The 12,335-nt window shown below is 41.9% G+C and overlaps 1 protein-coding gene across 7 annotated transcripts in view; it reads left to right on the top strand.

Annotated features, from left to right (window-relative positions):
* The window catches only part of VIT (vitrin), a 114,258-nt gene that overhangs the window by 30,456 nt on the left and 71,467 nt on the right, over positions 1–12,335 (top strand). For all 7 annotated transcript variants that reach the window (XM_081264814.1, XM_081264812.1, XM_081264811.1 and 4 more), the window contains exon 3: positions 2,196–2,261. In XM_081264814.1, the coding sequence (XP_081120940.1) occupies positions 2,196–2,261 (66 nt within the window). The remainder of the gene's footprint in view (positions 1–2,195; positions 2,262–12,335) is intronic.

Below are 12,335 nucleotides of genomic sequence, written 5' to 3'. Positions count from 1 at the left end.
GCATCATTGACACAGATTAGCTAGTGTCTTAGTCTGTTCAGATTGCTGTAACGAACTGTCATGGATTGGGTGGCTTATGAAAACAGAAATTTCCTTCTCAAAATTCTGGAGGTTGAGAAGGCCAAGTTAAGGCACTAGCAGATTCAGTGTTTGGTGAAGGCCAGTTTCCTGGCATGGACAGCCACATTCTCATCATGTTTCTTACGTGATGGAAGAGACAAGAAATTGTCCTGTAGCCTCTTGGATTTGTTGTTGTTGTTTTGTTCTGTTTTTTATTTTTGTGGCACTGGGGATTGAACCCAGGCCCTTGTGCATACCAGGCAAGTGCTGTATCCCTGAGATGCATCCTCAGCCCTAGAAGCTTTTTTATGAGAACACTCATTCCATTCATGACAGACCCAATCACCATCCAAAGACTCCATCGTCTAACACCATCCCTTGGGGATTTAGGATGTCAACATATGAATTTGGAAGGACACAAACTTTCATTCTATAGCAGCTAGACAATTAAAATATAAGCACAAGGTTTTCTTAAACACTTGGTGACATTACCATCTTTTCCTTCAAAACTGGCTGCCAATTTGAGATCCCCTATGTCCCTTTATGCCAAAATTGAGCATCAGTATTCTGTTAAAAAGCAACACACAGGCTAGTAAGTCAAGTGCCTATTTTGATTCTTCTATTTTCCCACATTCATCTTGAGTCCCAACTCAGAAAGTGAGTTTCTCTGAAATGTAGCTAAAACGGAGGTAAGTTAAAGCAGAGCCATCCTGGGTAGTGAGATGGAGGAATGCCAAGAGAGAAAGAAAGAGGAGAAGAGAACTGACCAGCATTCTGGAACAGCAATGCTTTCTGTCTACAGTTAGAATCAGTGCAGCAATGGCAAAATGAGCATGTTCACACATTGTGAATACAAAATTGCCATGAGAAATGGCTGCAATACGTACCAAAATTTTAGGTGAGCATGAATCTCACACAGGAAATTAATTTTAAGGAAATAATAATAAATCTGTGCAAAACTAAAGTTACTTTTATTAAGTGAAAATTGGCTAAATGATGCTACATCCATATAGTGCAATACTTTGCAAGCAGTTAAAATTACTGTGGAAAGAAAATTTAATGACAAGAAAAAAATGTTGATAAATATCCTGAAGTTGAAATAAGTTATAAATATTAAAAATAGTATGAGTATGATCAAATGTATATTTGAAAGTATCCATATGAATATATGTAGATACAGATATGAGGGGAGAGAAAGAAAGTCTGAAAATACATACTTTGGAGTTCTATACTAGTTTTTGTGCCTTTTACATTTTTCTGCAAGGAGTGTATATTATTTTTGTAATAAGAATAAAAGCAGTCAACGTTATTTTTAAAAATACAAGAATCAAGTTCATCTTATATGCTTGAAAAGAAACCAGGAATCTGACCTTAAAGTTAAAAGGATGAAGAATTCCCCCTACTTCACCTATTGCTGTACTTCCTGAAGGAGATCAGGGCCCCAATGCTATCTGAGCTCTCTCCTATATTTCAGGAAGACACAGAACCAGGTCTTCTAGAGTAGATGACCAGGGGACCATCAGGTGACTTCTCAGACTTTGTGTCTAGTCTCCCCTCTTCTCCCAACCTCTTTCTCCTCTTTTTTCTTTCCCAGACAGCCTGTCTCCTGAGGCTTCTTACATCTCTCCTCCATTCAATCTTACCTCAGTTACTTACAGGCACACACACATACAAACACACATTTGTGTGGACACACAAACACACACATGCACACTGCATGTGTAGTCTGGAAATTGGTCATTTGGAAACCTGCCGTGGAACAGAGCAAAAGATAACAAGAAGGGTACAAGTGCTTCTACCCCATCCTTCATTCCTGGGACCAGGCAAATTAGGAGACTTCTCCTGACCCACATTCCCTCCTTTGAAAATGGAGACTGTAGAACTGGGATAGTGAAATTTAAAGGCATCAAAACACAGGACAAGTATCCAGGAGGCGTTTTTTTTCTCAGCAGGGGCTAAGAAAAGTACACAAACTATGTATCTCATTTCCCTAATCTTAATATATGGGGAAATAGTTCCATCAGTAAGAATGCTTTGTGCATTATCCAACCAAATGTAAGAACCAAAAGAGAATAAACATTCAGGTGAAATAATATTAATTAGATTTTTAAACATTTTTTATTTTCTTCACGTAGTTTTGCTGGTGACTGGAATACATTCCAATAAAGAAACGACTAAGAAGATTAAAAGGCCCAAGTTCAGTAAGTAAAATCATCATTCCTCACTGGTATGAGGCATCTGTCTCACATGTGGAGGGTTGTTACACTTGCTTTAGAGAATGTGGAAGGTGGTTTTTGTTTTGGTTCTGTTTGGCTTTTGCTGTCCTCTCAGGTTGCTTTGCATTCAGACTGAACAATGATGAGTCTTATTTATCATGTACCCCATTCCAAAGGGCATTTGACATGAGACCTGATTTTAAAGTAACAGGAATATAGTTTCACTGACCAGAAAATTTTAAAATGCACACCAGGCAACACCATGCATGGTTCTATGGTGAAGCTGGACTAGGTATTTCCCTGCCATCAACCTCTGTTTCAATTCCCCATGCTAGAAAATTCAGTCCAGCTAATGCAAAAAAAGTCCAGTAAATATGCCCACCCTGGAGCATGCCCTGTGATCAGAAGGTAAATGTCACAGAAAAGCCCAAAGGATTTCACACTCAGTCAATGGAAGGAGGAAAAATAAATTTCACTTTTCGGTGATGTTAAAAAGTTAAAAGGCCCAAGTTAAGATTAGATGGCAGAAAGTCCAAAATAATTGGCACATACATAAGACTGAAATTTCTTTAGTTTCTTTCTGTTTCCTGTAAACAGAGTCTGTGCTTTTATGGACGCTCCACAATCTCCAGGGACCCAGACCCCTGTCTGGTCATTCTGCCCTTCTCAACATGGATTCCAGTTCATTACCCAAGATGGCCGTCTCCTCTCCATCCACTTCTCCACTTAATAAGACATGAGGAGGAGAATAACTCCTTCTCAGAGATGTCCAGAAAGTTGAATGTATAACACTTATCCTTAAATACCATTGGCCAGCAGTAAGGGAGAAAGGGAAATGCCTTGATTTCAAACATCCACATATCTCCCTAAAAGTAAGGACTTTTAGTACCAGCAGGGAAAAAAAGGAAGAATGAATACTGAGAAATAATGAGCAGGATGGGACACAGATGGAAAATCTCACACTCACATACTGTGAGCACACTGGGATATCTGGATCCAAATTTGTGGGCTCAATGGAGGCTTGAGTTAAGGTGTGTTTATAAAGGGCCATAAAATAAAGGTTTTAGATACTGTCAAGGTTCTATGCTCTCACAACCAAAACTTTCTTTAGAGACATTTAAATTCAAGTGCTTTGAAATCAGCAACGTTAGTCATTTTGAAAAGAAAGAATGATCTTTGCTTCACACACCACCCTTTTTTTCTTCTTCTCCTTTAAACCCTCTATGTGGGATTTCCTGTTGAAATGAGGCCAAAAGGGCAGCCTCCTAGGCTGAAATACTAAAAAGGAATCAGTTGTTTATTTATTCCTGTCAGGACCAAGAGCCAAGAGGAAAGGCCCTGGGGCAGATGTGTGTTCAAAACAATGATTGGGTTAATATGGAGACAAATGCACACCCAAGTATGAATTCCTTTGGGCTCTTTCCAGTATCTTCATTAACTCGAGTAGGAAAATCAAGAAAGGTTCCATGATTACCATGACAACAGTTTGCAGTGACTATGAAAGTCTCTGCTAAATGACCCAAGGGCAAACCTCTATGAGAGATCTCAGATGGATTGAATTTCTGATATGCTAAATTCTAGTTTTATTCTCAAAATCTCCCTAGTGATGCAGCACATTTGAATCAATAAATGCCTGAGGTCTTTTCTCTAATTAGAAACTCTGGCACAATCATTAAATAAGGAGGAAAAAAGATCCAATGAAAGTAATAGAATATTCCCAAACCATGGAGATAGCTGATTCTTGACCTCAGGAGTGTTTCCAAATCATAATCTATAGCTTGAGGCCAAAGTGATTTTCATCTTTCCCATTCAACTTGGTCTATAGCTGGGGCAGGTGACTGATGATAAAGAAGGCACAGGATTCCTTCATTCAACAAGTATTTACTAGGTGCCACCGAGTATGCGACATGGAGTTGGACACTCAGATACAACAGTGATTGAGACTCACCCCTTACCCTCACAGAGCTCACAATCTAGGGAGGAAGAAAGACAAGCCAACGGGTAATTATTATTTCATATGTTTGTGCTAGGACAACAGGGAGAATATGGAGAAGAAACTGTGCCTCTGGGAGTATTTCCTTCAGGAAATGACACATCAACACTGATAAAGCCAAATAGGCAGAGGCATTACAAACTGAGAAAACACACGGTATCCAGGGTCTGAAAAGTAGAAAAAAACTAAAATGCATTTTGGTTTGGTTGAAACACAGAGTGAAAGGGTAAAATTTCTAAGCTGCAAAGCCTGAGTTAAAATGTAAAGGACTAGGTATTGTAAAGTTTCTGAACTGCACACAGAACCTGAAATTCCTGAGGCAGTTAAGACAATGCCTGGTACTGACCATTTAGTTATTAAATAACCTGGACCTTGTGCAGTTTGGCACGTAGGCATTCAGGGCCCAAACCAATCAGTTTGAATGTACCCCCCTTCTTAGGAGTGACCTATCACCCCCGCCTGACCTGTTCCCGCCAATGAATGTACTAATCATGTTCAGGAATTGTTTGATTTTCCCACGGTGTATGATGATTTGTTAAAGGGGACCATGACGTATGTAAAGTTCCTGCCCTCCCCAAAGAGTGTACTTAAGCACTGCTCAACCCCTGCTCGGGGCTCTTGGCCGCTCTCCCTTCTTGAGTGAGCCTGGAGCCCCAGCGCGCTGGATCGGATCCTCAATAAATCCCCTTTTGCTGTTGCATGAGTCGGTCTCTTGGTGGTCTCTTCCTCCGACGTTCGCCGGACCCTTACAAGAGTAGAAGTTGAAGGTGTTGAGGAAAAGGTGGCGAATAAGCAGGCACCAGATTGTGAAGGACTATACTACTGTGTTTAGGAATCTGGACTTCATCATGAGTCAGTGGGGAGTATCTCAGTGCAGGTTATTTTGGTTGCAATTAGCAGAAATCCAAGCTCAATTTGCTTAAGTAGAAAAGGGGATTTGGACAGGAAGTAGGGTAGCTTGCAGAACCCAAGGAGGGAAGTGCAGCTGGAACTCCCTGGAACTGGTCCCCAGATGGAGGGTCCACAAGAACACCCCTGCTTCTCTCCGCATATCCGTATCTCCTTCCCGCCCCTGTTTTCCTACCCCAAGATCCTGGGACACAGAATCTAATTGTATGAGCTTAGACAGGCAGGGATCCACTTCTCTGAGAGCAGTGTGGTTCTCAGAGGAGAGTAAGGTGGTTCAGGAAATGAACAATCCTGCCAACAACAACAAAGAAACTTTGTACCAGTGTATGAGGGCAGAAGACAGGGAATGTAATTGGCCAGTGAAGAAGCATTAGAGATTTACATGCATATATAGGTGGCATGAAAGTATCTACAAAGTGTGGAAAGAATTCCACACAAATGTTTGTAGTACAGTGGAATGCAGAACAATTACAACTTCTCTTGTCTCCTTAGGAGACAAACTGTGCACCCTAGGCCTGCCTCCTGTGTACCTAGAGACCCCCAAGCTCATTCCAGAAGAAAGTGTTTATGGATCCAAGGATCCAAAGAGACTTTGATTTATAAAATCAAAAGGTTTTATTGACCTACAATTTCTTCAAGAAGGTACCCTAAGAGGAGTGGATAGGGAGCCGGGGCCTTCCTCCTAGTCACTAAACAAAGAAACGTGACCACATCATTCTTACAGTTGACACGTCAGAATCTGTCTTATAGGTAACCCCCAAAGGATTTTTAAGCAAAGTGGAATTAAAAAGCCGGACATTAAACAAATCATTTTGGCAGACAAGACTAGTCATTCTTTTAAAAATGTGGTTCCTGCACCAGAAACATTAGCATCACCTGGGACCCTTTGTCACATCCACTCCTGACCTCCAGAGTCAGATATTATAGGGAGACATTATGGTTATCTTGCTATGCTCAGAATCCTCTATCCCTGGGAGCTAGTGTTAACTTAGCTAGTGTTGACTTGAGTTTCAAGGTTAAGACTGATAATTCTGAGCCTTTGTACAGTTTCCTTGGGTCAGCATTACCACAGCAACTGGGCAATCTTAGCTTGTACCTTTGCACAGGGGGTTCCCAGCACAAGCAACACACCACAACCACAGGCAATCAAACACCTTGATCCATATCATCACTCCCACAGTCTGAGAGTCTTGAGGATCAGTACCCAAGACATGATACCAAAGTTGTCAAAGCCAGACTAGAAACTCAGGTCTGGGTGAGGTTCTACCTCTGCTGCTTTCCCAGTGGTCCCCTCCCAAGCCAGGGAGACTTGGGAATGAGGATTCTAAGAGTGTTGGATGAGCAACAGCTGACCAAATGAGAAGTAAAGTAGAAGAGAAATGGATAAAATAGAAAAAGGAGAATACCCTGAATACGTGGCTTGAGAACATCTGCTGTACCACTGCATCTATTCTGTCTGTGTATAGGGTCACAATTGCTTCAGATAATTTGTTCTTTCTCTCCTCCCTTCTTTTCCTTCATTTACATTTCTTTTTTCCTCGTATCCCTTTTCCTTCTTTCTACTTCTTTGGTCTGGGCACAGTCCCCAGTGGCCTTCATCAGGGGCCCTTTAGACCTAGAAGATAGTACTTGAGAACATGTTGAAAATACTCTGGCATGGGGATTTGACAAAGGGAAAAAGCAAAGATGGAAAAAGCAATTGGACAGATTCTCACAGATAACTCCCTAAGCTTATAGGTGATCATTCATTCCAAGCCAACACTTAGCTTTTTCATGTGAATAGTTGTATCTGGTACAATTTGATTCTACCACACTTGGCTTATTACATTACTTCATTTTCTAAATCAAATTAAGTCTGATTCCAAACCACCAAGTGCAAGGGGAAAAGGGTGTAGAATTCAAATTCCATATTCACAGCAGCTTTCTTTCTCTGTGCTCCAGCCCCTAGAAGGGTTATGCAGTCTAAAAGATTGAAAGAGTTCCAGGAGTGGTGTGGTGTCCAAGTCCGTGTTATCCCTGGACGGTGGGTAGCTCCGCTGTTTTCTGGACCATAGTACTTTGGCAGAGATGGGGAAACTTTGTGCCTCAGGCTCCACCCCAAGAGGCATCATTCTGGGTGCTGCTCTGAGGCAGTTCCTCCCAGACAGCTCTAGGGAATGAGGACATTTCCTGTCCTGGAACCTGCCCACCCACTCCCACCTTCCTAGTCTTGGAACATTATTTTCTCTTCATCACTCCTGGGGCTGAAAGAACTCAATTTCCCCTCAAACAAGGGAGATTCGGAGAGTCTAATTCTCAAAGCACAGAGAATGTGATCCTTAGGCAACTCTGCCCTCTGCCCGGCGACCTTGAGCTCCAAAGATAGGAGAATGTGAAAGCCTGGCCACCTTCTCAGTATAGTAAAAGGGGGAATGTGGGGAGCCATTCTGACACGTGATTGGGTGACTCCCGTTAAGGGCCTGAGGCGCTCTGGCTGTGTGGGAGCTTTCCCGGCCCTTTCCTGATGAGAGAGCCCATCCGTGTGGGGTGTGCCTGACCACTGACCCTGGAGACCCAATCACTGACCCTGACCTTGGAGTGCAGCCCCCCCTCAACCTTCATTGGATGGAATTCTCCCCTGAATCTCTTGTCCCCCAAATAAAAGGCTACTCCCAGGCGTGTTCGCTCTCTCTCTCTCCTGCTAGCCCAGAGTAATCCTCGCTGCCCTGCTGGGCGGCTAGAGGCGGGAACCAGGGAGGCGAGCCATCTCGGACCTAGCAATGTAAAATAAGGTACTGGTTTGTGTGTTTTATTTTGATCTCTTCTAACTAACTTAATGCCTAGAACCTCATTAATGAAACCACTGCGCAGGCCACGTGGTAGAGGGGAAAATAAAACAGAATTAACATGTGAATGACTTAATAAATTAACCTGCTGGATAGTTCAAGATAAAGTTTACCTGTGGCACTAATGACAGGTTTATCACTTACTTTTAGAAGTGATTTTTTTCAAGGTTTTCCGGATATAGTTGGGGTCACAAATCTAACCCTACCTAGCAGCACCTTAGAGGCAAGTTTAGTTAGCCAAAACCCACTTAAGCAGTTTCTAACGAATTACCCAAATGTGGTTGCTTTTTTTTTTTTTTTGATTGTTTAATGCTGCAGATAATGATAGAAGGGTTATAATTTCTAAGGACTAATCCCATTTATGTGTAGGTTATACATTCAAAAAAAAAAAGACCTGCTCTTCAATCATGAGCCTTTCAGCCCATACTGTAATAAATACATATGTTACCACATAAATTACATCCTCCAAAGAGTCCAGAAAAGTGTCTGCCTGGCAGCATGTCTGCAGAGAGGCCTCATTCATAGTTTTTTTTTCACACAAGAAGAAGCCCCAGAAGAGCCCCAGCAGCAATGGCCTCAGTCCAAAGAGGCTTTAGGAGAGAGTACTTCACACAGGTGGGAGCCAGGACAACTAACTGCACAACACGTTACCGGCTGCCCATCCAGAAAGTCTTCAATTTCATTAAGCATCCAATCTCATATAAGACAGAATAAAAATATGTGTCCCCCCCCAGCCCACAAACAATATATATGCAAAAGAAAGCCTTCCTGGCCCCAACCCCTATCCACAACACAGACACAAGACTAGATTAATTGCTTCCTGTGTGGGGGCACTCCCACTTAAGTACTAACCACATTGAATTCTAAGAACATTTTCATATAGTCAGTTTTCCCAGCAAGACCAAGACCAAAACCACCATGAAGACATACATAGTGCTCATTAGGTAACTGTTGGGTGGATGGACAGACAAATGGACAACAACCACTATAAAATAAAGCAAAAATGTGGTAAATGCTACACAAAAATAACAAGAGAATTCATGTTGGTTTCATGAAGGAACATTCAAAACAAAACTTGAAAAATAAGTAGAATTCTACAGGTAGAGGTAGATGGGAGAGCTTTCTGACTGGACTGACCCCAGATATCATGGAGAACAAGGGCAGGATGAGGTCAGGAAACAGTGAGGAGGGATGGTGTGGTTTTACAGTGACATGGTAGGGGAGTCTTGGGAGATGCTACTGGAAGGTGAGATAGCACACATAGGAAGAATGATCTGAGAAGTTGTTGCTCTTTTCTATAGTTAAAAGATAGGGTCTCCTGAGAGTTTTTCAAGCAGGAAATGTACATGATGTAGACAACAAACAGAAAGCTGAACAAGGAGATATTCTCCAGAGACAATGGAGCTACATTCTGAAATATTTCCATTACATTACAGACTGTTGAAATATGCTTAATTTGAGGTGAAGTGTATGACCTTTAATTCATATAGTTCTCTCCAAGAAGTTACCCTTAATACCTTGAACGGCATGGAAAGATTTTTGCAATCAGCCTTGAGAGGGTGGATGATTCCCAGACCTACTGCCTGGAGCATGAAGAGGTCATTGTTCTGGTACTTGGTTAGCTTGTGCATTGGATGCTGATGATGAACAAAAATACAGCTCTGTGATTGTAGGATTTGGCATAGCATGCACAGGGCTGCTTGGGCAGGTTCATGTATAACAACTAGTAAGTAATCTTCAGTGTATGCTTGCTTCTTAGATACCTAGGGTCAAACCAGTGTGTTCTCCACACAGATTGCTGTGTGTGCCCTTTCTCAGACAATGAAAAAGGAAACAGACCTACTTCCTAGCAATCATGATGTATGGGTGAGAAAGAAAACAGACTCTCTCTATGTTACAGATTTGTAGTTGAGTGAATTCTACCTTGTTCAATTCCCAGAAGTAACAGGAAAACCACGCAAAGAAAATTTCACTCAAACGGTTGCCTTACAAGTATTTTGGGGGCAAATATAAAGATGCATACCTGCATGTACACAGATACATGTGTAGACACACACACACACACACACACACACACACACACACATCTATCTACCAGACTCCTGCATTCATCCACTAGTAATTGCCAACAATCTTTGAGTTCAGAATAGCCCTATAAGAAAAGATCAAACAGTAATTGATTTCCTCTTCACTTATGAAAGAGGTGAGCAGGTAGAGCTAGCAAAACTTTGGATTTACAGCAAGAAGACCTGAGTTCAGGTCTTGGCTCTGCTACTTCTCTTGAGCTTGGGTACAGCAACTTGCCTCTCAGGAAAATGGATACAATATGTCTTTTAGGGTTTTGTTAAGAATCAAGGGAAAGAATGAGAATAGGTTATTTTTTAGACAAACTTCTACAGCTGCCTAACTTACCTATGTTGCCACAGGTAAGTTATTCTGTCATTCAATCATCCCTTGATCACAGTCTTTCCTTGGATTATGGATTAAAAAATACATATGAACCAAACTTTATAGACTTTCTTAGGTGCTTAAAAATTGAGCTTGGAGTTATCTATCAAGACAAGTACACTTTACTAGATTTGTCTGTGTGAAACAATTTCCATTGCTTGTACTATATTTTCTCCAATTGTTATTTGTAGACTCTTCTTGAAATCTTTTTATACCATGAGAAATATTTCTTTAACCTACAACCTTGCACATTTTCCTGGCAAAGGCTCAACTGAAGTAGGAGTGTGGTATGGCACTGAATTCAGACATATCAGGGTTTGAATCTAGCCCCACCAATGACCAAAGCTGTAATTTCAGAGTTTAAAGTGATTTCATCCCAATGTGAGCTTGGCCTCCATGACTTCTTAGATGTCAGATTAAACCTGTGTAAAGTCAATCCTGGACCCTTTTTTAAAAGTCTGTAACTCCCCCATAATTTCTGGAAAATTTATGATAGATGTCCTCATGATTTTCTCTGCCTAGCCACTCCTAAGTCCTCCTGGAGTCCCGTTCTCGTGGTCCTCTTGTCCTGTGGCTCAACTCCTTTACCAGCTTCTATGAGAATTTCCCCTTCACCTGACATTTTGTCATATTCTGAACCCTTTACTATAGATTCTCGAGGGCCAACAGAAGGAACCAACTTATGGAGCACAAGCTCTTCCCCAGCACCTCATTTCCCTCTCACTTTGTCTCCCTTCCCATCTCCTGTTCCCCCCGGCCCTCTCCCATACAATGAGACCATTACATAGGGAAACTCTTTTTATTTCTCTCTGAACAGTTAGGCATACATAGGTCCTTGGAAAGCTCAGTAGACTTGTCAAGAAATTTCTTCCAGGGAACAGCAGCAAAGCCTGTAATCCCAGCTACTTGGGATGCTGAGACAGGAGAATTGCAAGTTTGAGGCCAGTCTTGGCAATTAGCCAGACACTGTCTCAATAAAAAGGGCTGGGGAGTAGCTCAGTGGCAGGTCACCCCTGGGTTCAATCCTTAATACCAAAAATACCAAAAGAGGGGGGAGGGTCCTTTCAAAAAGACTAGTGGTAATAATTAAATAATTGATGTATTGATGGTGGTGGGACTATTCATTTGTCTACTTCCCATGTAATTTGATACCTCCTAGACCTCACCCTGGACCTCTCTCCCCACTCACTCACTATGCTCCAGCACACAGGGGTTTTTAATGTTCTTCAAACCATTCAGTCTATTTCTACATCAAGGTTTTGCCCTGGTTCTTCCTTCTCTCAGGCCTTTTCTGACCGGCACAGTCTCATCATCCATGTGACAACAGCAGAAGATTAAGTAGAGGGACATACAGGGGCCAAATCCTGTAAGGCTGTAGACCCTCTTATGGAGTTTGGACATTAAGCTAGGAGTAATAGGTAGCCAATGAGGAGTTTTGAGCAGAAGAAAGATATAATCTGATTCCATTTTTTAAGGCACCCCAGCGGCTGTCCAATGGAGAAAGGATTTGGGGCAAAGGATGGCAGGCTTGGAAGGAAGAAGCCAAGATAGAGGCTGCTGTCTTAACAGTCCAGACAGGAAATGCCCGTGACTTGGACCAAGTGAAGGTAGAGGGAAATAGCAGATTTAGAAATGAAAGAAGAGGGCTTTCCAATGGATTTGCTTTGTTCATTCATGCATTCAGCATTCTATTATATCCATTGATGGACACATCAGACAAAAATCCCCACCCTCGTGGAGTTTATATTCTAGTAGATGCATGAAGCTGTAACTGGGACTGGGACTTTGAAAAAGTAGGTGAAAGCAAAAAGCATTCCAGGGGTGAGAAGCCAAGTCTGAAAGACAGCACGCATTTAGGAAGTCGTATTGGCAAGCCCAGAAATT

This window comes from Spermophilus citellus (assembly GCF_964194105.1).
Source record: "Spermophilus citellus genome assembly, chromosome: 13".
In the NCBI taxonomy this organism is placed as follows: domain Eukaryota; kingdom Metazoa; phylum Chordata; class Mammalia; order Rodentia; family Sciuridae; genus Spermophilus; species Spermophilus citellus.
Note: the sequence above shows the minus strand (reverse complement) of the source record. Positions and strands in the feature narration are given on the sequence as shown.